General features: G+C 30.6%; 1 protein-coding gene across 1 annotated transcript in view; it reads right to left on the bottom strand.

The window, feature by feature from the left end:
* Nucleotides 1-25,205, bottom strand: part of LOC129920996 (protein apterous) — a 65,446-nt gene extending 40,241 nt beyond the window's left edge. The window contains exon 1 of the mRNA XM_056002592.1: nt 23,992-25,205. Within this exon, the coding sequence (XP_055858567.1) occupies nt 23,992-24,030 (39 nt within the window). The 5' untranslated portion in view covers nt 24,031-25,205. The remainder of the gene's footprint in view (nt 1-23,991) is intronic.
* Between the last annotated feature and the right edge of the window lie 567 nt (nt 25,206-25,772).

Raw genomic sequence — 25,772 nt, 5'->3', positions numbered from 1 at the left:
TTATGTTTCTTTTATGAAATCACTAGAGGAGCAATAAAGAAGTTTATTAACTGCAATTTCGCTTTCAAATAAACTTTACCCCTTAAATAATAATTATTTTAAGGCTAGATTTGAGGCCATTTTTAGGGGTGACTTAGTCCACTTTCATAATTAAGGGCATATTATGCATGTTTTAAACAGTGAAATATGCATGTTTTAAACAGTTGCAGATCTGCAACTCAGTGCAACGAAGGGTTAAGAAAAATTTTCAAATTCGACTTACTTTTCAAAAATTGTTAATCTTTAAAAAAACGGTCACATTTTTTTTACCTTATTTAGATATAAAAGAATATTGTTTTCCAAACTAATGGAAGCGAAAATTTAAAAATTCGTGGGTTCAAAAGATTTTGAATTTTTCTTTCAGTCAAAAATTGGTTTTATCAAAAAATTCTTTTAAAAATACGAATTTTTAAATTTAAAAAAATTGACTTAGATTTCTGAAGTGACCAGAAAAGTGGTTTATGCAATTCCTAAAACCTACGGATATCAATATTTTTTGTATCACTAATTAAAATTAGTGTGCATTGGGATTTGGATACGAATAACTTTTTCACGGTTAAAGCAATTGATTTAGTACTGAGAACCTTTTTTGTAGAACGTTTAATTCCCAACAAAAATAAATCCTGCTTATCCGTCAATAATGTTTCTGCTGCTTTAAGCCCAGATACAATTTGTCAATTCCCCACAAGAGATGTAAAAAAATCTTTTTATTTTACAATTTTAAAGTTCAAGTGACCTCAACTCCAAAGCGTTTTTCCCACGTACGACAGTGGTCACTTGAACTTTAAAATTAAATTATATTCAATCGCTCCACTTAAAATAAAAATAATTTTTATTATTTTTTCTTCATTCCTTTTATTTTAGCTGGTGAAGGCTGGGAATCGAACCAAGACACCTAGCGTCATAGTCCATAGCGAGACGGAGGAGTAGCACTCTAGAACGATTAGTATTGTTATTATCATCTCTGACTGAAGGTTTCTTAACATAATACTTCGTCTTACAAATCTCAGAAGCATACAAATGCCATCATGACTAATCGTACAAATTTTTCTATGAAATTGAATTTCAGAAATTATTGAGTTCAGCAAAAACCTTTGGAAAAGTAGAGTTTGGTATTTTGGAAACATAATCAATGCCATAGAATTACCTACATAATACATATACCGACTTTTACAATCAAAATTAATTAAATCTTATATTTATAAAAAATTCAAGTACCTTCATAAAATCGTCAACCGATTAGTGCTTATTCAATTTACCCAGACTGTATAGAATTTTATTCTATTGTTGGGCGTCATCTTTGATATTTATGCGATATACTTCATATCCTTGCACTCTTGCACCAAAATAGAAAGTCATATGAGTTGTAGATATATACCTAGATAATTTTCTTCAAAATTATTTGCACAAATAGTACCTCCCATTCAAACAAACATACATAAATGCATCAACAAATATATGTTCTTTATACAGGCATTTAAAAATAAATTAATAAAATTCAAAAATATAAGTGGTGAGAGTATTCGCATGTTAATTGTTTTTGAAAATATTTTTGAAACAGTTTGGTGTAAGATTTTACTTTGAGTTGATTAATTAGTTTTATATATGAGATGCATCGTGTACGAAAATGTCATTTTAGAAAATGCTAACTTTTTAGTTTTTTTTTTTTTTTTTTGTTTTGAAGTCATGGATTTAGAAATATACATATAAAAACATGAATATGTAATATATGGGTCAATAGATAATAGCTCCGCATTTTATTCAAAGAAAAACAAAACAAAAAAACTGTCCATAATATTTTAAGCTAAAAAAAATTTTAAATAGGTGTTTATTTATTTATTTTGAATAGAGAACAAAAAAAAAATTGTGTGATATAGGTATGTATCTTGAATATTAAGTTTTTCTTAGATTTCTGGATGCAAAGTTGTTATTACATTGACACATTTTTGTTCTTATCTCAACTTGTTTATCCTTTTCAGTGCTGAATTAATTATTTAAAAAAAAATTGAATGAAAAAATAACTCTGTTTTCATTAAAAGCTCTTATACAAATTGATCACTCAAATGACAACCACGCACCTGAGTTGATACACAATTGCGCTAGTTTTAAATTTTGCTTGATTTTTTCTGGTTAACGAATCCCAGTTTCACGTCGGATCACGTATTGGTAGTTTTCAAGATAAAGTCTTGAAATCACCATTTTGCTAAATGAAAGCATATTGCATTAAAAGTCTTGTTTTCAAAGCTAAATTGTTTTGATTGGATTCATAGCAGAGATTAGTATTTACTTCATATTTAGCAGATCTACATCACTAATTTATTTTTATGTATGGGTCAAAATCATAATAACATTTATTTAATTTTTTTTTCTCATTTACCAATTAAAATTGTAGACACGCATCTAAGAATATATTTGTTTCGGTTAGAAATGTTTCCATTTCTTTTTTATTGAATCTAATATACCCAAAAAAAAGCGTTCCCATACATGTCCATAAATTGGTACATCTCTTACAAAAAAATTAAGTTTTGTTATTTTTTATACATTGATAAAAGTTGTCCCAAGAAAAATGACGCATAATACCAACATTTATTAATGTATCAATATTTTAATCATCTAACGTACAAAAGGGTGCTGCAAGCAGTTTTTAAAATTGATTTTATATGGATTGGGGACAAAATCCCGAAAACCGAAATCCCGAAAACCCAAAATCCCGAAAACCCCAAATCCCGAAAACCCAAAATCCCGAAAACCCAAAATCCCGAAAACACAAAATCCCGAAAACCCAGAATCCCGAAAACCCAAAATCCCGAAAACACAAAATCCCGAAAACCCAGAATCCCGAAAACCCAGAATCCCGAAAACCCAAAATCCCGAATGGGATCCCGAAATCCCGAAAAATTATATAAAATGAAAAATTTGCGCAAATTTTTCATTTCGGTTTCGAAAACAATCCTAAGTGTGATATTAAGGTGTTATTACGTAAAAAACAATATAAGTTTATGATTCCGTTAATATCTCTTTTTTACATGATTTCAAGTTCTTATTGTGATTTCAGCAATGCTTTGTAATGATTGAGTTAAGTTGGAAAATCGTTGAACTAAAGTCAAAAGAATTATTAGTTTTAATATTTAACTTATAATAATTGTATGTTTAAATTGTTTTTAATTGGTTTTAATTTTATGTTTCAGTTAAAATTTCAGTAAACACAGTTTTCAAGAGTTTTTTATTTTTTCTGTTTTTTTTCTCGGGATTTTGGCCTTTCTGGATTTTGGGTTTTCGGGATTTTGGTTTTTCGGGATTCTGGGTTTTCGGGATTTTGGGTTTTCGGGATTCTAGGTTTTCGGGATTTTGGGTTTTCGGGATCTTAGGTTTTCTGGATTTTGGGTTTTCGGGATTTGGGGTTTTCGGGATTTAGGGTTTTCTGGATTTTGGTCTTTCTGGATTTTGGATTTCGGGATTTTGTCCGTCTCCCCACTACAATATAATCTCAAAAATATTTTGTTTTACTTTGTTACATACAAAATGAAAATAAATTAAGGTCAAAACGTCATTTCCGGGAACACTATTAGAATCTGAATAAATAATGTAGTCTAACATTCATAATTTTGTATTTTTTGGGTATTTTTATCTAAGAATTCATGAGCATGAAATTTGTATCATAAAACAAAAGTTGATTTTTTTAAGAATTCGGTCATCGAAATTTCCCACCTCCATGATTTTGACCCGTATCTGCTACGTACCAACTTATTTCTACTTCGTTTGATTAATTTTTTTTAAGCGAAAAAAATTTCATTTAAGTTGTGTTGTATTGATTCATTTTTTGTTAATTGAAAAAGTCATTTAAGAAAATGTATTGTTAGTGCACTTTATTTTGGAATTAGCTCACTAGGCTCTGCAAGAATTTCACATCTTATACATCCAAATCAAAGACCCATCAAAGTTATCAATCATTTTATGTAACTTCTCAGATACTGTGGGTCGTGCATTTTGCATAAAATTTAAAAAATAAACTTAGGTTATGGCAGATGGCACATCGTTGATCGTTGCTCATGGAACTAAGACCAAGTCAATCAGACTTCCCTGAAAATAGCTTTGCAATAAAAAACACTTTATATACAGCCTTATTGCGATTCGCAACTATCAATCGATAGTTGATAAAAATCAAATTTCGATATCATATTACTTAATTAAAAAAAAGTTTTGAAAGCAGATAATGGTCCTTACCGTTATTAAATGAAATCTAATAACAAAATTCCATTAAAAAGTTGACCAGGTTTCCTATAAATTAGGTTTAAAAATCCTAAATTTCAGCATTTATCAGCAACTTCCGGGGATGGTTTTTTGAGAAAAAAAATTCATATTTGTTATGTAGGTCTCATTTTATAGGGTGCTGGGCTTTTTTTACTTTATTCATAGAACACTTAATTAGCATCGAATTAGCACTTAGATGTGCAATAAGAAAATCTATATTCTTCACAAGTTTGCTCTGCTAACTTTATCACTTATTGCCTTATTGGATACTATTATAAGAATAATTATGCATATTCTCGTAAAGAAAATAAAAAGTAAAACAACGTTTAGAACATTTTTTTTTTGTTGAAAAATAGGCAATTGCATAATTAATTAATGGAAATTTAAATAGAAAACAAGTTCTAATGCACAAGAGTGAGGCAGATATCTTGAATGGCCTCTTCAACATCAATATTAGAATAACGACGCACAGTGGCCCGTTTTGACTTTTTTGCTTGCAAAATTAATATCTTCTAAACAAATAAAGATATCGCCACAATTTTTTTTCATCTTGAAGGAAATTTCCAAGGCTATGAAAATTGTGAGTTTCAAAAAAAAACTTTACAGGGTGTTTCAGAATTTGGTGTTAAATTAAGAAGTTTTAGATAAGGTGATAAACACTATGGTATATTGATATACAATCGTCGAAATCAATTTCTGAAGTAATCTGAGTGAAGTTGTTATTGCACTATAGGATGGCAAAACATCTATGTTGTGCTGTCTCAACGAAGTTCGCAGGATTTTGTATTTTTCTTTGGAGAGACCCAAATCCATAAACAAAGCTAACGCGTTCTCATTAGTATATTTAATGGGATTTTGTTGTGGAGTGGGAAAGCTTCCTTTGACTCTTTTAACACGAAGTGTTTAAAAAGAGATGTTGCCTTAATTATATCACTCTTAAATACCAGCACCAAAAAATATTCTAATCCTTTTATTTCTTATAATTTTATGAAATCCCATGAAAACTACCTGTCTGTCTTTATACTTAAATATTAGAAAATTCGTTAATCCGGTAAAAAGCACTTATCAAATTAAAGTACCTGAATGGAATTTAATGATATTAATTAAAAGTTTTATTAGAGGTTTAAAAGAAATAAGCTATAAAACCCTTTCAAACAAATAAGGTAGTAAATATACATAAAATATGTTTTTCCTTTTAAATAAAAGTCATGTTATTGGAATCCATCACATACAAAACAAAGAACTCTAATTTTCCAAGATTTTATTTTTACACATGAGAAAAAAAAAGTCCAAAAAATGACTGACTTTATCAAATCGCTCTAGCTCAGTTGGATGCAAAATGACGCAGCTGAGCTTTTGGATTTTTATTAAGAAATATATAAGGATTTTGAATTAGCTGAGCTTGGTTTGATTACGTAGGAATCTTTTTTTTTCTATGCAATTTGAAGTCGAAAAAGTGTGCAAAAAACGGTGTTTCAAAAAACATTAAATTAAACAATTAAAAAATAAATGTTTTATTTTTTTTTCAATTGTTGGTTTAAATAATTACACAGCATATGAAAAAAAATAAAAATCAAAACGTTTTAGAAGTCCTCTTCCTAGTTTTAACACTCAAAGTTAAGAAAAAAAATAAAAAAACAGATTTTTTTTCATAATAAAAAATTATTATTTTTGGCCTGCTCTATAAGGCACACCAATAACCCAAATTGAAAATTTTTTTCGAATACTCGAGCTCCAAACTCGAAAAAAACAAAAAGTTTTTCATTATAGACCCACCCGAAAAATGAATATTGCAAGCACTTTTGCCTAAAGGGCCACTGTGCGACGAGCAATTGAAGTAGAACTAGAGTATTTCCTGATTCTTGCGCAATACTTACTTAAAATCGGTCACCATTCGTAAGCTCTGATTTTTGGCTTAGGTAGACTTTTATGGTGTTATAGCTAAATGAATATGATTGATATAGGTATGTATGTATGTACAATTGTACATACAACATAATATGTGGTATTTGTATGTATATGGTATTAAATAATAATAATAATTAAGATACAAACAAAATTGCCGGTGGTGACGGACGGCGCTAAAAATGATCTTCCTTTTACAAAACCAAATTGCATGGTCACTCACCCTACGTTAAGAAGATATTCAATAAAAAACTTTGTACTGAAAAATTAAAAGTCAAAAATGATAAAAAAAAAACTATTAGGTATGCCTGCTTCACAATACCGCTTTGACCTCAGATTCGCGTACGCTACGTTGAACTAGCTTTACGGGCGCTTCAAAATGACATAAAAAGCCTTGTTTCTCAACTGCGAAATTCGGCAATTTTAAGCGTCATATTCACACAACTAAAATAATAAGTAATTCCATAAAATTTGCAGTTCGTCGAACAAATCTAAGTTTTGACAGCTGTTTAAAAAAAAAATAATTCAAATCAGAAATCCTGAAGAAACAAATTATAATAAACAACAATTTGACTTCAACTATTGGCTTTGTTGCTGTTTTTTTTTTTTTTTTTTTGTTAAACCAAAATATAGCAAATCCTAACGCCAAACACGAGCAAAAGTTGAAATATTTGGACTTTTGCTTTGAGCTCGCTTCATATAACGTTGGTTTGTGTACCTATGTACAAACTAATAATCTCCGGAACGTAACGTGAAGCGCAAAGCGTCATTGAAATAAGTTTTTCAGAGCTAGACCCACTTAGACTTATGAATTTCGATGCCCCGAATCCGAGGTCATAATCAAACCCTGATTTTGAAAAAAGTGCAAGAAACCACTAAAAAATTAGCAATTTAGCATTTGGTATTTTGCACTTTACTCAGGACCTGATGGGACCAAACGGATCTCGGACTCGGTTTAAGCGCATTGAAATACATAACACCAGACGCACCAAATTATGATCAGTGGTGATTGTTGGAAGATCAGATTTAAGCTGATTATAAAAAAACCGTTAAACACCGACAATTTTTAACAGATATATACGAACTTATTTTTCTTGATTTTACGACACATTTCGTCGGCGTAAAGCAAAATTGTTTCAAGTCACAAAAAGCAAAATTTACAGGGGAGAATTTTTAAAGTTTCAAATTGGTTTATGCTCATTCGCCATTCAAGGTATTTTTTTTATAAAGTTTGTTCCTTTCTCCTGAATAAACCATACAAGTTTGCCTCATTAGTAGGTGGATACTATTTTTAAATATTTTTTAAAACTAAAAACCCAAAATGGGACATGGGAATTAGACAAAAACCCTTTTCAAATTCGGAAAGAGCCCCCTCAAATTAGTAAAACTATGCATCATTATCTCATTTTCGGTAAAAAGTGGACTTAGCACAATTTTGCTCTACGCCGCCGACGCGTCGCGATGATTTATACCTAGATTTCGCATTATACTAACTTCTACTATACGATTGATTAGTACCTAAAATATTTCGATGAGAGATTTATAGGTACCTAATGCAGTTGAGGAAAAAAAGTGTAATGATAATTTTTATTTCAACTTGCATTGCTTGTTGTAATCTACTCATGACTCTCATGATGCTTTGTCAATTTTCATTTTCCAAAACATGCATACAAGTCATTAAATAAATCTCCAAAATTAATAAAAAAAAATTATAAGTACACAAACATCATCTTATCAAAAACTCTTTGACTTTTCAAGATAACCTACGAATCCAACCGCAATGAATTCAAATTTGAAATCACTCGGAACGAATAAACTTTTTTATTCGATGCTAAGTTCTTATCTTTTGATTGTGTTATCTCATGTAGGGCTTAAAACAAAAGGAAAGATCGTTCCATCAATTTTTTTTTTTTTTTTTTTGAAAACAAAAGAATATTGAAGTCAATACATATTTATTTTAGATGACTTTATATTCAGTTTCTAAAAAACCTAATAGTAAAAAACAAGAACTAAAGTCCCTGATAATTTTTGTAAAATACTAGTAAACAAAGATATAAATGTAATCTGCTTCTGAGAGAATTGATCAATGCATCTTTTTATTTGATGAAGCCACGCGCGTGTTTCAAAGCTTTACATCGAAAATCTAATAGGAAATATAAAATAGTTTTCAAGTTTTATTAGGTACCTACTTATTATTACAATCTTGTCCAAGGATATTTTAAGAACCCCTAGTTTGCTTTTGTTATGCTAACTTTAACATGGTCAAAAGTCAAAAAGCTCAAATTCGCATTGACAAGGATCAAGTGATTTTATTACCCTTTTCACGTTTCAGCCTTTGTTTTTTACAGTTTGATCCATCAGTATATGGACGTACAAACACATACTTTACTTATAATGATGTTCATTGTTCATTTCACGCACGAATGCTCTCACGCGTTTGTGTTATCAATCTTTTTTAAATTCAAATATCAAATCAGTTAACCAGTTGCAATTTATTGGTTCCATATACAGTCTAATCACCCTATTAGGACAATTAGCATATGGTTGCAAATCATTTGAGAACAATTGGTAGCATCGCATATAAGTTTGCAACTCTTTTACATTCTGCTTCACTTCACACTACTTGTGATCCGCCTGTGGGGTTTGTCGGGTTGACCTCCACGTAGAGTAGTAGAATGATATTGACTTTTAATTTTTTTTATTTTACTACACTAAAAGTATTAATGCATTATATTGAAAAGACATTTTTTTTAAGGATTTTCGATATTTCATTGAAAAAAGCTAATAAAAGCATTTGTTCTATATACATATCGTTTATCATTTTTCAACCCTCCGTTGAGAAGGTATTCAAAAAAACAAATTTTGCACTGAAAAATTCAAAGTCCCCTAAAATACCCAAAAAATTTCCGTTTATCAGATGTTTCAAAAAGAATTTTTTTTAATAACAACTCTCAATAAAAATGTCTTTGTTTCTTAAATCCCCAAAAAATATTTTTTTTTCAAAAATTCAAACGCCCCTCTACCTCGAGAAATGGATACATAACCAAAAATCATCGAATTTTCAAAATTCCAAGAAAAAGTTACGCATACACCACAGTGTACCTTCTGAAAATTAAACCCAAAATTTTTTTTCCAAAAATGTTAGCACTTTTTCTTTTTTAACGATTTTAGAACTTAATATTTTTTTTCAAATGGTGAAATGGAAAAATCATTAGAAGTGGTCTAATTTTGATAAAATTATTATTATTTTTTTAAAAGCTATTCGTTTACCTTAAAGTTTCTTTTTATTTGACTCTTCTACATTTGTATAGACTGCATATTATCAGTCATCAAACAAAAAACCATACTTTTGACTTTAACTAGCCAATATCCATACCTCAACAACGGATCAATTAAAAAAATATGCAAGGATACATTTGAAATCTCCGTTTAATTTTCTATAAAAAAAAATAAAGCTTACAGAAAAATTAAAAATTTTTAAACAAATTTTTGGCTTTTCATACCATTTATGGATGATTTTTTTTTAATTTTTAATTTGTCTGTAAGAACTTTTTTTTTAAATGTAGACTTAACTTGTTTGTAGAAAATTTGGTAAATAGTTTAAGTTTATCTAGTAATGGGAGTGCTAAGTTTTTTGAATAAGATTTAGTGCTAAAATTTTTGGAATTTTTTTTGGGTATTTTATGGGACTGAATTTTTTATTACAAATTTTGTTTTTTTAAATACCTCCTAAACGTATGTAAATGTAAACAACTCGAGGTGGACAAACGACAGAAATTTGAATTTTTGAAGAAAGGTAATTTTTGGGGGTTTTAGGGGACTTTTAATTTTTTCAGTTCAAAATTTATTTTTTGAATATCTCCTAAACATAGGGTGGACAAACGATGATTTTTGATTTGTATTCATTTTTCCGCTAGACAAACGATTGTCTTTTGAATTTTTGAAAAAAATTGTTTTTTGAAGATTTTAGAATATATGATATTTTGTATGAGAGTTGCTATAAAAAAATTATTTTTGAAATATCTCCTAAACGGAGGGTGGTAAAACAATGATTTTTGGTATACGCGAAGAACTCAAGGTCGACAAACGTCAGTTTGAATTTTTGAAAAAATAATTATTTTTGGGGATTTTCAGGGCAAAAATTGAAAACGTATATACATAGGACTCGAGGTGAACAAACGATTGCAGTTGGTCTATCTCAAAATTTGAGCATTTTAGACGATTTTTCATTTTTCAGAAGTTTATTTTATTAAACTTCCTAATTTCGAGAGACAAAAAAACCTAATTCTCATTAATCAATATTTTATTTTTTTACTAAATAAAAAAAAATGTAGATTTGTTATTTTGACTGCTCTAAGAAAACAAATTTGTGAATTTGTGCCTATACTAGCTGTGTTTTATTTTCCTCGTGATCCAGATCAGATCATTGTTTTTATTAGCTTTACAACAAAAGTAGGATTTTGTTTTGTTTTTGTTTCGCAAATAAATTCATGATCTGATCTGGATCACTAGGAAAATAAAACACAGCTATTAATACAAATGAGGTTATGTTGGCTTAATATCGTTGTTTTATAGTCAAGGAGCATATATTTATAAGAAAAAATATGAACACGTTCTGAAAAATCTTCTGTTGAAAAACCCGGTCTGTGAGACCTGGGGCGGGCGCACCATTGGTGATTGGCGAGTTAAGAAATAAACTTTGAATATTTTTCAAAAAATTAAAACTGAGTTATATTTTTTTAATAACTTGAAAATGTGTCCTCAGAAGTTCTAAGTAAGATATTGCTTCTATAAAAAAAAATTCCTTGAAATCAATTGAATCGCTTACAAACTCAGATTTAAGTGGAAGCACGAATTTACGATAGTAAACACAAAACTTGTAACAAATTCTTTAAAGCATTTTTTTTTTTCAAAAAATAAGGTATTCAATATCTTAATTTTGGTCTTATCGGTCGAATCAGGAAAAAAAAATCAAAACGATAATTTGGGGAATTTCGCGCAATTTCAAGCACAAATGCCACGCTATTCGACATGAAATCACTAAGTATAAGAATATTTTTTGCAAAGAAAATTCTGAGTGTCTTTTTTTATCGGGTAAAAATTGCCGACGAAGTTATAATTTTTGCAATAGCTAAAGGTAGAAAAAACCCCAACGCATCGCGACGGCAAACTAGTTTTACTGGCATTTACTGAAAAATAGATCCCAAAAATTCTATTCGACTTTTTTCTCAATATTTTTGGGGCTATGTTAAAAAGTGGTCGAAATAGAAGTTTTAAATCTTTTATTTATATATGAATATAACTTTTTCGAAAAGAGTGGTACCTACTTTTGCCAAAATTGTTAAAAATCCGGTTTTGTTTCCAAACCAACTCTTTTTTCTCTTCTCCACCCTTCCTGTCATCTGCTGTGATCAAAACAATTTTCCCCTGATCTATACCATTAGTGCTCATTTTTACCATCAAAAATGTATGTGCAATGGTCTTGACAGTCTCCCTGGTGATCTTGGTACTCGGTTTAATATAGTAATTTGATATAATTCGCTAAAAGTTGAATTTTACTAAAAAAGAGTTTTTTACTCTTACTCACATATGTATACAGTCGTCGGCATAATTATTTTGACTACTTTACAATTCTCGATCTGATAAGAATAATTTCTTACGGTTAAACTTAATATAGGTAAAGTTAGTGGTTATTTTTATTAAGTATGTTATAGTGAATCTCATGGTGGTCAAAGTAAGTCATATGAGTGAAATTTGGCTTTCAGGCAGCTTTTTTTTGTATTAGAAGTGCTATTTTTTGAGCGGCATAAGTATTTTGACCAGCATTCTTTTTCAATTTTGGTAAGGTAAAGTAATACCTTTTGCTTATTTTAAGCATGTATCAAGCTGTTGAACATGTTAAGGCTCAGATTCATAAAAAAAATTGGAAACATTTCGCAAATAAATATTGAAATAAGGGCATTTATTGTTAAAAGTTGAAATTCCCGTTACCTATTAAACAAATCAATGGAGAACTGATTTGTTTGCGTCAAATTATGTCTTAGCTAATAAAGAAACACAAGAGTACGAGTACTGAGTAGAATCAGCCATGAATCTGTACAAAACGAAAAAATACACAAAAAAAAGACTATTTTTTTTTGCGTAGTTCACTTTGAATCCTAGATTGAACCCTTATATCATGGAGCTGGAAATGAAATCTCTAGGGAAGAATTCTTCCTCGGAAAGCAAAGATTCCCAGGAGACCTACGAAAAACAATTTTGGGCCTTATTCATCAAGAAAAGCACTAGTTAACCACTAGTCACACCAATTTTTCCAATCAAAAATTTTTACAAAAGGGTCAAATGAGTTTTAGGGGAACTTTGTATCTACACCTGCTTTAGAGGCTAAGGCTGGTATTCTTCAAGCGCTCATAATAAGATTGCTCACCACACATTTATACAATTAAGGAGTGGTTGAGACCACTTGTGAATAATTTTATGAGCGCTCCTTAGTTATGACCAGGGATAAGATTTTCATGCACTTAAAATCGAAAAATATGCGCTTAAAATATGTTCTTAAAAATAGAAAAAATGCACAATTTATCATTTGGTCGTGTTTTTTATGAGTTTGGACAACGTTGGTTTGTCAGTTTTGCACATCATTTGCTTACGTTTTTGATTTTTTTTTTCAATTGACTTTCAGTCACTTTTAGTCAAAAATTTCGAGCGTGTAATTTCGTTATTTTTGCCAATTTTTGCAAAAATATGCACTAAATACATTCATTTATTTCCAAAATATGCAAAATAAATGCAAAATATGCATTTATAGTATAATATGCAAAAATATGCACTAACGATTGAATGTCATTTTAAAGGAAATCTTCTGATTCGTATACATAATTCGTTGCCATGCTTCCAAGGTGTTCCTAAAAAACATGCATTCGCATGGAAATCCGATCCCTAGTTATGACTGCTTTAATTTTGGTCTTATCGGTCGAATCCGGGAAAAAAAATCAAAACGATAATTTGGGGAATTTCGCGCAATTTCAAGCACAAATGCCACGCTATTCGACATGAACAAACCGGCACTGAACCTTCTAAAAACTTAAGATTTTCAGGCGACTACCATCCTTCTTCACTCATTGATCCTCTTACCAACAAACTCACCTAATATGCGGGTGGGCAGTAGCCGTGTGGCTATGTTATTGTCCATATTGTCGCCCTTAGATTTGTTTGCATTGAATAAGAAGTACAGGAAGGGGTGTATATCACACCTATAGAGTTGGCGAGTGAAGCCACAAAAAAATTAAAAAAAAAAAACAAATTTATATAAACTGTCAAAAATTTTATATAATCTGTCAAATTTAGAGCTCGTTTTCCAGGGGCGAACTCACTCTTATTGGTGATGACAAGGCGATGCAATCATTGACCGCCAATGTTTCTGCTACTCTTGATGATTTTAAAAGAATTTTCAGTCTGTTTTTAGTTGAGGAACAAAACAGTTTAAAATTCGTATATAATTATGATGAAAAATAGCATTTATACGGAAGTTTCTCACGAGACCAGTTACATTTCTGTTGGCGCCCCTTGAGTGAACAATATATCTGCACTCCGACCCTTTACCAATACATGTGCATCTGTACAACTCACACTAATAAAAAGCGGCTTCACTTATTTGGATAAACACCCCTTCCTGTACTTCTTATTCAATGTTTGTTTGCCGCATATGCCGTTGTTAACCTATGTATTGTAAATACGAAAAACCAATTCTTGGGCGACACACGATGTAGCGTCGGAAATGGAGTGCGATGAATAATTTTTCGTTAATATAATGATAACGGTAAATGTTATTCAATGTGAAATAAATAAAGTAAATCAACAGATTTTTCCATAATTTATTATTTTTTAAAATAAATTTGTTTTTGTGGATGTAAATATTGTAGATTATTATTTAATAAGATACACATGAGGAAGGATTAAATGGTAAAAAAAAGTATAATTGGGAGTCAAATAATAATCTTCCCATGGTAATTGGGTCTTTTCGTCATAATTTGCCATTCTAATTCAAGATCAATGTGACAAAACTAGCGTAAAATAAATTTACTTCCTATTGGAAGAATTATTAGTAGGTACTTAAACAAACATTTAGTGAAACTAATTCTGTCGTTCATACTTCTCTTATTTCTACCATTCAAGCTTTTAGCTTGTAATTTAAAGGTTATTTTATTAAAATAATATTCAAGTGAAGATAACAGCGTTGCCGCGAAGAAAAAAGCAGAGAGGGCCATTTCGAAATTTTTTGAGGGCCATTTGACAAAAGTTTGGGCCAAATATTTAACTAACAAACTTTTCCTTAATACATAAAATTGCAATTTATTAAAAATTGTATTTATTCTGTTTTATTTGTTTAATGCATTTCATAAACATTTCACAGGCTTTTAAAATTTTAAATGACGTTTTTTGTATGGGACAAACGTCATTTTAGGATGTAAAAGCCTGATAAATATTTAAAAGGGCTTTATTGGCCACAAATATGTTAAATCTTATTAGTTTATAAAAGAAATTAAAAAAAAATTACAGATGTACATTTTAAACTTTTAGTTCAAAGACATCTTTTAGCTTTGAACCACTTTTTAAAATTAAATAAAAAGAACTGACGTGAGAAAAATCAAATTACTAAACGCGATAAATTAATGAATTCAGTATACATACCTATTTATTTGTGGTGGAAACACATTGTAGTTGCGATGCATCGCGATGATTTATATTTACTTTTGTAAAACCTTCAAATTATTACTAAGCACGATATGAAGATAAATCTACTTAAATTTGGATTCGTGGGCCATTTCTAATTGGCCCGGGCAAAGGGCCAAAATATTAAATAAAGGGCCAAATGGCCCGATCGGGCACTTTGTGGCAACGCTGATTCTAGTGACATAGCAAATTGCCAATTTAAGTTCAAGTTAAATTTTTAACTACTCGTAAAGATTTAGCAAGAAAATTATTACTGTTTCTAATTTTATTATGCGCATTCTAATAGCCGAAACAACATTCACGCTTTCAACTAATTTTTTGACTAAGAAATTAGAAAATTTAAATAATATTAAAATGAAGAGATCTAGGAAGGTAGATAATGATCGAGAATGAATTGCTGACGCATGTATATTTGAAGACTGATTATGTTGCTAAATGACATCAATAAGATAAGGTTAATCGCTCTTAATTTTGTTTATTGCAATAAAAAATCAAAAATTCGAAAAAATGTGTTTTGTTTTAACTTTGTTGTTTTTTTCCATTAGCATAAATTATGAATCATTTCAATCATTTATACCAATTTTTTCGTTGTTGACGAAATTTGTTCGAAGACATGATTAACGTGGGGGCTCATCAAATTGCTGTGGTTTTCGATATTTTGTTAATACAAAAAATCAAGTCGCATTTGAAGATCATTTTACATAGAACCTGAATAAAGTTTAAAAAGAGATTCATTTTACCTCCCATACAAAATTATACAGAAGATTTAGTCAGGCTTAAATTTATTTAAGAGTTTTAGCCGAGTTTTCCGCAGATTCAGCTAGAATATCACATATTAAGTAACAGCAGCACTTTTTTTGTCTGTTATTATTTATCTAACAAAAAATAAGTCAAGAAAAACGGGGGAAAACCTCAGCTAAAATTTAACCCGATCTGCGTACTAGGCTTTAATGTCAACCTCGGATGTTAATTCCCATTTCCTGGTTAATTTGTTTACTTTGAGAGATACTTCGGGTCCTCATGGGTGGATAATGTACCTACATATACTTTACCAATTCGTTAATTTTTTTTTATTTTGGCTATGGGTACGGTGACCATCCGTCCCGGTTTACCCGGGACTGTCCCGTATTTCAACAGCTTGTCCCGGGTTTTTATTTAAGAAACCCGGGACGTATAAGTGTCCCGTATTTTGGAATTTGTCCCGTGATTGTCCCGTATTTCCACATTTTCTCATTTTTTTTACCGACTTCCAAAAAGGAGGAGGTGCTTGCAGTGTGGTCCAGTTCTGGCTATAGAATCTATGAGAAAACGATAAAACCTAGTTTCGATCCATGGAAGCCGGTTTTTTTTTTTTTTTGATAAAAATGATTATTTATTCAAAATTTTAAAAACTTTGTACGGAAAACAAGAAAAAACAGTCTTTGGTTGGTTTAAATAAAAGTTTTTCTAATAAGTCTCCAAAGTCAAAAAACTCTTTTAGAGTAAGAAAAATTACTTGGACAGCTAAATGTCAGTGAAAAACGATTGAAAACTCTCCAAATATTCTAGCACAGTAAAGAATTTCGGTGGTTAAGCTGCGTAAATGTGCATCGAAAAACTATATTTTCGTATTTCGTCGTGCTGGTTTTATATGAAAATTTTCGTTTCACTTCAAGACTAGGCTTTAGTTTTAAAATTTTTTTGTCATTTTGTTTAGTTCCAGCTTGTATTTGTCGAGTTGAAAAGCTATATCAGGAAAAAATTTTTTTATTGAAAAATTTCAATGAAAATGCTACCATCAAATAATTTAAGAAATCTTCATATCAAAATAAGGAAATTAACAAAACTCATTTTAAAAAAATAAAATTTTTATTTTTTTTTTGTTGTGAAAAATCAATATTTTCAAAACGATCCAACGAATTTTTTATCTGTCCCGGGTTTCGCTTCTAGAAATACACAGAGAAAAATAGACCACATAAAATAGAACAAAAACAATAAGATTTCTCTATGGTTTTCATCCAAGAAGGAAACCTTATTAAAACAATCGGGTTTTCCTTATTGTTTTAAAATCTGCAAAAAAATAAAAAAAACGATGACCAGGCTGGGAATCGAACTGGAGACTTCAAACTATTAGTCGCCCACCTTACCACCTGAACCAACCTGCCATGAAAATATTGATCGCGATTTTTGTTCTAGTGCTAAGTTGCAAAAAAAATCAACTTTTCAGTCAAATTTTAATAAGATTTTCTCTATAAAAATAATAAGAAATCTCCTTAAAAAAACCTTATTAATCGTTGATTTTAATAAGATTTCCTTATGAAATGTATGGACGGTAAAACAATATGGCAATCTGTTAGTTTTTAGCGGGTCATATTTTTCTCTGTGTATGGTCACCGTAGCTATGGGCCTCTATAATACAGACACTGTTTTGAATTCTTCACTTTCTATGCTGATGCAGTAGATATTAATGATGTTTCTTTCTACTGTAGTATTTTTGCCACTGACAGTAAAAGAAAAGTGTCGCTACAAATCCTCAGGATTTTTCTTTCATAGCTATTTTGGAGATAGTGTAGGTACCATGGCGGAAAGTTACATGCAAAAATACAAAATATTAATTCTTGAAATTAATATAGCATTCGCACTTTTATTTAAACTAAACACAAATTAGTTTCACCTTTCCACAAATATATTTCACATTTAGCAAATATATTTCACCTTTTAGCAAATATAATTAAACTAAAAGCAAATCAATTAAACCCAAAAGCAAATATAATTAAACTAAAGCAAACTATTTAAACTTTTAGCAAATCTATTTAGCCAAAACACACATTTATTTCACCTTTAAAATTAAAAATGATAGTGATAATATTTTTTTTAATAACGTAAGTTAGTTTGCTGAGAATAATGTCAATAACATTGCTAGGGCAATTTACTTTTATCAATTTAACTTCAATAACTGCAACCAAGTTATGGTCCCTGTTAATCTTTCTTTTAAGTTTCTTATGTTTCGATTAAAGAAAATGTCTTTTTTTCTTTAATGGGCTATACTATAAAGGTTAGAGCATGTTACTTTCAATTTTTTCCAACATTACTTTTTCGGAAAAAAAAAAACATTAAAAAACACAGGTTTTTACGGCGATGTAACTCAGAAAGTATAGCTCGCATGAGGAAATGAGATATGGGAGAAAGAAAGATAAATCGTATTTTCGAACCGAAAAAATCAGCAAATTTTCTGTGCAACAAGTCGTTTTCGAGATATATAGCATTCGCACTTTTATTTAAACTAAACACAAATTAGTTTCACCTTTCACAAATATATTTCTACTTTTAGCAAATATATTTCACCTTTTGGCAAATATAATTAAACTAAAAGCAAATCAATCAAACCCAAAAGCAAATATAATTAAACTAAAGCAAACTATTTAAACTTTTAGCAAATCTATTTAACCAAAACACAAATTTATTTCACCTTTAAAATTAAAAATGATATCTAGTGATAATATTTTTTAACAACGTTAGCTAGTTTGCTGGCATTGGAATAAGTAGAATTATGTCAATAACATTGCTAGGGTGATCTACTTTTATCAATTTTACTTCAATAACTGAAACCAAGTTATGGTCCCTGTTAATCTTTCTTTTAAGTCGTCCGTCGTGCTTATGTTTCGATTAAAGAAAATGTCTTTTTTTCTTTAATGGGCTATACTATAAGGGTTAGAGCATGTTACTTTTAATTTTTTTCAACATTACTTTTTCGGAAAAAAAAAACATTAAAAAACACAGGTTTTTACGGCGATGTAACTCAGAAAGTATAGCTCGCATGAGGAAATGAGATATGGGAGAAAGAAAGATAATCGTATTTTCGAACCGAAAAAATCTGCAAATTTTCTGTGCAACAAGTCGTTTTCGAGATATTGAGAGTAACGCAATTTTTTAAATAGCGGATGTCCCACGGATGTCTAACAAAAAATTAAGTAAACTGAGATTTACACTGAAAATAAACCCCTCTTCAAAACTGCATCAAATCCTAGGTGGAGTTTCTTTTGTTGTTAGATTTTTCCATATTAACTGAAATGCACATTTTGTTTATAGGGTTTTATTGTGGTTTTTGGGGTGTTTCGTTGATTTTAGTGCTACGGACAGCTTCTAAATTCTAATCCCTTCTTCATAGCTCGATACCAAAAGCTTTTTCTAGATAAGGTTTAATCAGATTGCGTTTAGTTTAAATAGATTTGCTAAAAGTTTAAATAGTTTGCTTTAGTTTAATTATATTTGCTTTTGGGTTTAATTGATTTGCTTTTAGTTTAATTATATTTGCTAAAAGGTGAAATATATTTGCTAAAAGGTGAAATATATTTGTGAAAAGGTTAAATAATTTGTGTTTAGTTTAAATAAAAGTGCGAATGCTATATAGCATTCGCACTTTTATTTAAACTAAACACAAATTAGTTTCACCTTTCACAAATATATTTCACCTTTTAGCAAATATATTTCACCTTTTGGCAAATATAATTAAACTAAAAGCAAATCAATCAAACCCAAAAGCAAATATAATTAAACTAAAGCAAACTATTTAAACTTTTAGCAAATCTATTTAACCAAAACACAAATTTATTTCACCTTTAAAATTAAAAATGATATCTAGTGATAATATTTTTTAACAACGTTAGCTAGTTTGCTGGCATTGGAATAAGTAGAATTATGTCAATAACATTGCTAGGGTGATCTACTTTTATCAATTTTACTTCAATAACTGAAACCAAGTTATGGTCCCTGTTAATCTTTCTTTTAAGTCGTCCGTCGTGCTTATGTTTCGATTAAAGAAAATGTCTTTTTTTCTTTAATGGGCTATACTATAAGGGTTAGAGCATGTTACTTTTAATTTTTTTCAACATTACTTTTTCGGAAAAAAAAAACATTAAAAAACACAGGTTTTTACGGCGATGTAACTCAGAAAGTATAGCTCGCATGAGGAAATGAGATATGGGAGAAAGAAAGATAATCGTATTTTCGAACCGAAAAAATCTGCAAATTTTCTGTGCAACAAGTCGTTTTCGAGATATTGAGAGTAACGCAATTTTTTAAATAGCGGATGTCCCACGGATGTCTAACAAAAAATTAAGTAAACTGAGATTTACACTGAAAATAAACCCCTCTTCAAAACTGCATCAAATCCTAGGTGGAGTTTCTTTTGTTGTTAGATTTTTCCATATTAACTGAAATGCACATTTTGTTTATAGGGTTTTATTGTGGTTTTTGGGGTGTTTCGTTGATTTTAGTGCTACGGACAGCTTCTAAATTCTAATCCCTTCTTCATAGCTCGATACCAAAAGCTTTTTCTAGATAAGGTTTAATCAGATTGCGTTTAGTTTAAATAGATTTGCTAAAAGTTTAAATAGTTTGCTTTAGTTTAATTATATTTGCTTTTGGGTTTAATTGATTTGCTTTTAGTTTAATTATATTTGCTAAAAGGTGAAATATATTTGCTAAAAGGTGAAATATATTTGTGAAAAGGTTAAATAATTTGTGTTTAGTTTAAATAAAAGTGCGAATGCTATATAGCATTCGCACTTTTATTTAAACTAAACACAAATTAGTTTCACCTTTCACAAATATATTTCACCTTTTAGCAAATATATTTCACCTTTTGGCAAATATAATTAAACTAAAAGCAAATCAATCAAACCCAAAAGCAAATATAATTAAACTAAAGCAAACTATTTAAACTTTTAGCAAATCTATTTAACCAAAACACAAATTTATTTCACCTTTAAAATTAAAAATGATATCTAGTGATAATATTTTTTAACAACGTTAGCTAGTTTGCTGGCATTGGAATAAGTAGAATTATGTCAATAACATTGCTAGGGTGATCTACTTTTATCAATTTTACTTCAATAACTGAAACCAAGTTATGGTCCCTGTTAATCTTTCTTTTAAGTCGTCCGTCGTGCTTATGTTTCGATTAAAGAAAATGTCTTTTTTTCTTTAATGGGCTATACTATAAGGGTTAGAGCATGTTACTTTTAATTTTTTTCAACATTACTTTTTCGGAAAAAAAAAACATTAAAAAACACAGGTTTTTACGGCGATGTAACTCAGAAAGTATAGCTCGCATGAGGAAATGAGATATGGGAGAAAGAAAGATAATCGTATTTTCGAACCGAAAAAATCTGCAAATTTTCTGTGCAACAAGTCGTTTTCGAGATATTGAGAGTAACGCAATTTTTTAAATAGCGGATGTCCCACGGATGTCTAACAAAAAATTAAGTAAACTGAGATTTACACTGAAAATAAACCCCTCTTCAAAACTGCATCAAATCCTAGGTGGAGTTTCTTTTGTTGTTAGATTTTTCCATATTAACTGAAATGCACATTTTGTTTATAGGGTTTTATTGTGGTTTTTGGGGTGTTTCGTTGATTTTAGTGCTACGGACAGCTTCTAAATTCTAATCCCTTCTTCATAGCTCGATACCAAAAGCTTTTTCTAGATAAGGTTTAATCAGATTGCGTTTAGTTTAAATAGATTTGCTAAAAGTTTAAATAGTTTGCTTTAGTTTAATTATATTTGCTTTTGGGTTTAATTGATTTGCTTTTAGTTTAATTATATTTGCTAAAAGGTGAAATATATTTGCTAAAAGGTGAAATATATTTGTGAAAAGGTTAAATAATTTGTGTTTAGTTTAAATAAAAGTGCGAATGCTATATCTTTAGCCTAGTACGGAGATCGGGAAAAATTTTATTTCTCATACAAATTTTTTCTCGGGGCAAATTTTGTCTTGAATATTTTTCCAAGCAGTACGCAGTTCACGCGCAAAATTTAAATATTTGGAGCCGCTGTAAAGAAAAAGTCTCCACTTGATTTTGCGCGGACAAATAATGTTCGAAGCATTATTCTGCCGGCAAAAATTGTGACAAGGAAAAAAAATAAAACAAAATTGAAAAAAAAATTCAAACAAAATTAATATAAGTTGGACTCTTTAATAAAATACTTGGAAAAAGAAGACGAAGCAAATACAACTCAGAAACAAATAAAAAAAAAAATTAATTTAATTTGAAAGAACAAAAAAACTATTGATAGAAATTACTTAGGGTAAACTCGTCTATTGTTGCCACTCCCCATGTGTTTGGCACCTTGAGTTTAAAAACCATTTACAGCTCATATTTTTATTTTTTGTTTAAAAATTCACTCTTCCCGTTCATATTTTTATTTGTTGTATAGCAGAGTTGTAGAGAATTTTAAGGCGAATAATCTTGTCTCGGTACGTTTTTTCATAATTTTGATAAAAAGTGCTCAAATCTTTAAAATTGTCATTTTTTTTGTTTTTTTTTACTTTTTTGACTTGTAACTTTTTTATTCAGAACATCGAAAAAGTGTTCTCAACATGAAAGACGCGAAATTTAATTGCCTACGATTCTTGTATACACAACTTTTATGTAGAATAAATAGAAATCGAGATATTCAACAAAAACTAAAATCCAAGCCGAAAGGTGAATTTCGCGAGTGCGAAAAATCAGGGTAATGATATCCAGCCAATGCTCTATCGAATGAGCAAAAAAAATTTGGAGGTGGTACAAACTGCTGTATCGCCCATATATGAACATCATAAATGCACTGGACTATGCTAGGAAACACTTATACGTTTCACATCCAATTAAAAACCCATTGATTTTAAGGTGTGTTTTTTTGGTATCTCAAAAATACTCTCTCAAATACTTGGCAGGCAGTTAAAGCTTAAAGCCTTGTACGCAGCTGAAGCGAAAAATTTTGAAATCTCCAAAGTCAACAGCCAACATTTTAACGAAAAAATACCATCGGGTATTATACCAAAGTAAAAATAATAAAAATACAAATAAAAAAATTCAAGAAAAAACATCAGAAAATAAGTTTAAAACAAAAATTTTATTTCGTTCAAGATTTCGTTAACGAAATTTTGTAAGGAAAATTTCGTTTCGCTACAGCTGCGTACTAGGCTTAGCAATAACTACATAGGCCAGTTTTTGCCAAAAGTCAATACCTAAGTTCCTGGCTACACGGTGATTTCTCAATTGCCTAAGTAGTGAGTTTGTAGGCAAGAGGGATGAGGAGTGAAGGGGAAGATGCTCACGAAGGGAACTGAATTTTTTGAGGGTAGTACAGTTCCAGTGCTAAATTTTTCCTCTTTTTTGACAATTGAAGAAATCAAGTCAATCGCATGGTGTATGTTCTTTCTTTCGACATCGTTAACGGTATTATTACGATGGTTCTATCGTGTATTCTATGCTGGCTGAAACTGGTCCCTAATATTTAGGTTCATTTAAGTACTGTTGATAGTTTAAGATTTCTGGCTCTAACACTTCGCTTAAGCTCATCTCCATACTTCATAGGATTTAAGTCTGTGTTAGACGCTGGGAGTTTATCGAGGGAATATCAACATGCCAAAGGAGTATGTATCGAGCGTTAACGTACAAAAGAACCAAATATTGTTATTAACCGAAACGATGGGATCCACCAAATTATCGGATCGGTACATACGAACTAAAGCATACTTCACGATCATGCACCGAAACGAACTTGCTTTTACCTTCAAGGCTTCAAGTGAAATAAATTGTATCAAATACTCGCCCGTAATCCATGGCTTCGTAAAAAAATCGTTGGGCAAACTGCTTGTCAGGTTCTCTGTATGTTAAGCATTTACGATCGCTACCATGCAGAGTCTTCTACAACTTGCCTCCAATAGTCAAGTTTCCAACCATATTGTAATTGAGCAAATTGAAGTCGAGCTTGGTATCAGTGTTGCCGTTTGGCCCCTTTTTTAAGTTCGGGCCCCTTGGCCCCACTTCTTTAAAAATTAGCAAAATGGCCCCTTTTTATTTAAAGCTTAACTTTTTGTTTTAACACATTTGAACACATTTCCGCCGGAGTTTTCATTCAGAATTAGGGTGAATATCAAGCGCAAGCTCGTACTAGCTTAACGGGAAAAAAACTAAGCAGGCAAATATCTTTAACGGTTAAATAATAACCTTTATTTAACCCTTCGTTATTGAATAATCATGGTTCTAGCCTTCATTAATAATCAATTGAAAAAAAAAATTAAAAATGCTTACCCAATGCATCACAGGGCGCTCTTCAGTACAGACGCCCATGTGCGTCTGTTGAAGTATAACTTTTGTAGCCCCCAACGATTCTTTTTGAAGAGCGTGCACGACTGCTTCTCTTGTTTAAACAACTGCTTAATCAACGAATCGTATTCCAAATAAGTTGCAGCTATCAATCCGTTGAAAACAATTTTCTCTTCGTTTATGTTTAAATTGATCTTCATCCGATTATAAATAAGTTATCAAAAATAGACACCGATTTTTTTTTATTTGCACTTTTATGATCCCATTATTACTACCCGGTTGAAATATATTTCATTCATCAAGATAGGTGGGTACACACTTTTTTTTTAATTAACGACTTTATTTATTGAGAACTCGGCATTGACCTATCCAGATCTAGATCAAATCGCACTTATACAACACAATTCAGTAAATCGGCTACGTAAGAAGATAACTCCTTAGACTTTGCGACGAAAACACCTTTACGACCTATTACTTCTTTAATTCCTTTTTACGTTGCAGACACCGACTGCAGGTAGGCATGTATAAAGTTCACAAAACATAAAATAAAAACAAAAACTGACGTCTCAACAAAAAAATAAAACAAAACTATTATAATTATATTGCTTCTAAGCACACCGAGGACAATAGTTAAACTATAATTTATGGCAGAGTATAATATAAACTTAAAATGGATCGAAGTCCCCGAATATGTTGAAAGTGAAACAAAACATTAAATAGATGCCACCAGAGATAACAGTCAATTGAGGGTTCCTGACGTCCTCTTAAGATTCTCTGATAAGAAAATAATTTATAGGTTAACTCTGAACTGAAGGTGAAATACACCCAACAACATGCAACCAGCACCACCGCATCGTTTCACAAACAAAACACACAGCATATATTTTGTTTTCTCATTTCTATTTCTATTAACATTGCATTAACACTGGAAGAATAATAATTGAAATATAGATATTTTTTGACATTTACACTGAAAATATTTTTGACAGCGATTGTGATTATAAAGAGCACTTCTCACAGTTGCAATCACGGCGCGACAGTAAATTGCTGAAAGCAAAACCAAGCAACGTATCTTTTTCGCGACTCGCAACCAAGATTCACTAACGGGTATTTTTTTTTACTGCGAATTCAATTCGGTGAGAGCATCACAGAGCAACATAAAACGCATGCGTTCTCCGCCGGACTTCAAAGACGAATACTTGGTGCGAGAAAGCGAATGAAAATGGGAGGCGTCGCGCATCGGTGTGATTATGTACTAACTACTTGCTTGGCTACCATATAGCTATCTCTGTTTAATCAGTATAGTTGGTTCGTTCTATTTAAGGTGGATGGTGATTGGTAGCGGTTGCCTGAAGTGATTCGCTGTGGGTTAGCGGATACTTCATTGCAATTAAGGCGTGGTTAGTGGAAAGAAAGAAAAAAAAAAAGAATTAACCTGAAGGACAAGGAGAGAGCAAGATAGATATAGAAAACAACAAACACAAACCATGTAGATAATGTATTGCAATGTTTCATATTTCGATCTGTGTATTGATAGAAAGTCAAAAAGGAAGCCAAATAAACGAACGAAAACGGGCAAACGGGCGAACGAAAGAAAATGGTAGTTAAAGCTGCTACAAAAATGGGCATTTCGCCAACATCCAGTTTTATTTGCATTTTTCTTGGTAACTTGAATCCATGTGCATGTAGATACTGCTTTTTACAAAGCACATACAGCAATGGCGAACAATGTGCTTGTTAAGCTAAATAAATAATAAAACACACAT

Source organism: Episyrphus balteatus, chromosome 1 (genome assembly GCF_945859705.1).
Source record: "Episyrphus balteatus chromosome 1, idEpiBalt1.1, whole genome shotgun sequence".
Taxonomy (NCBI): domain Eukaryota; kingdom Metazoa; phylum Arthropoda; class Insecta; order Diptera; family Syrphidae; genus Episyrphus; species Episyrphus balteatus.
The sequence above is the reverse complement of the archived record's forward strand: the minus strand, read 5'-3'. Positions and strand labels throughout refer to the sequence as shown.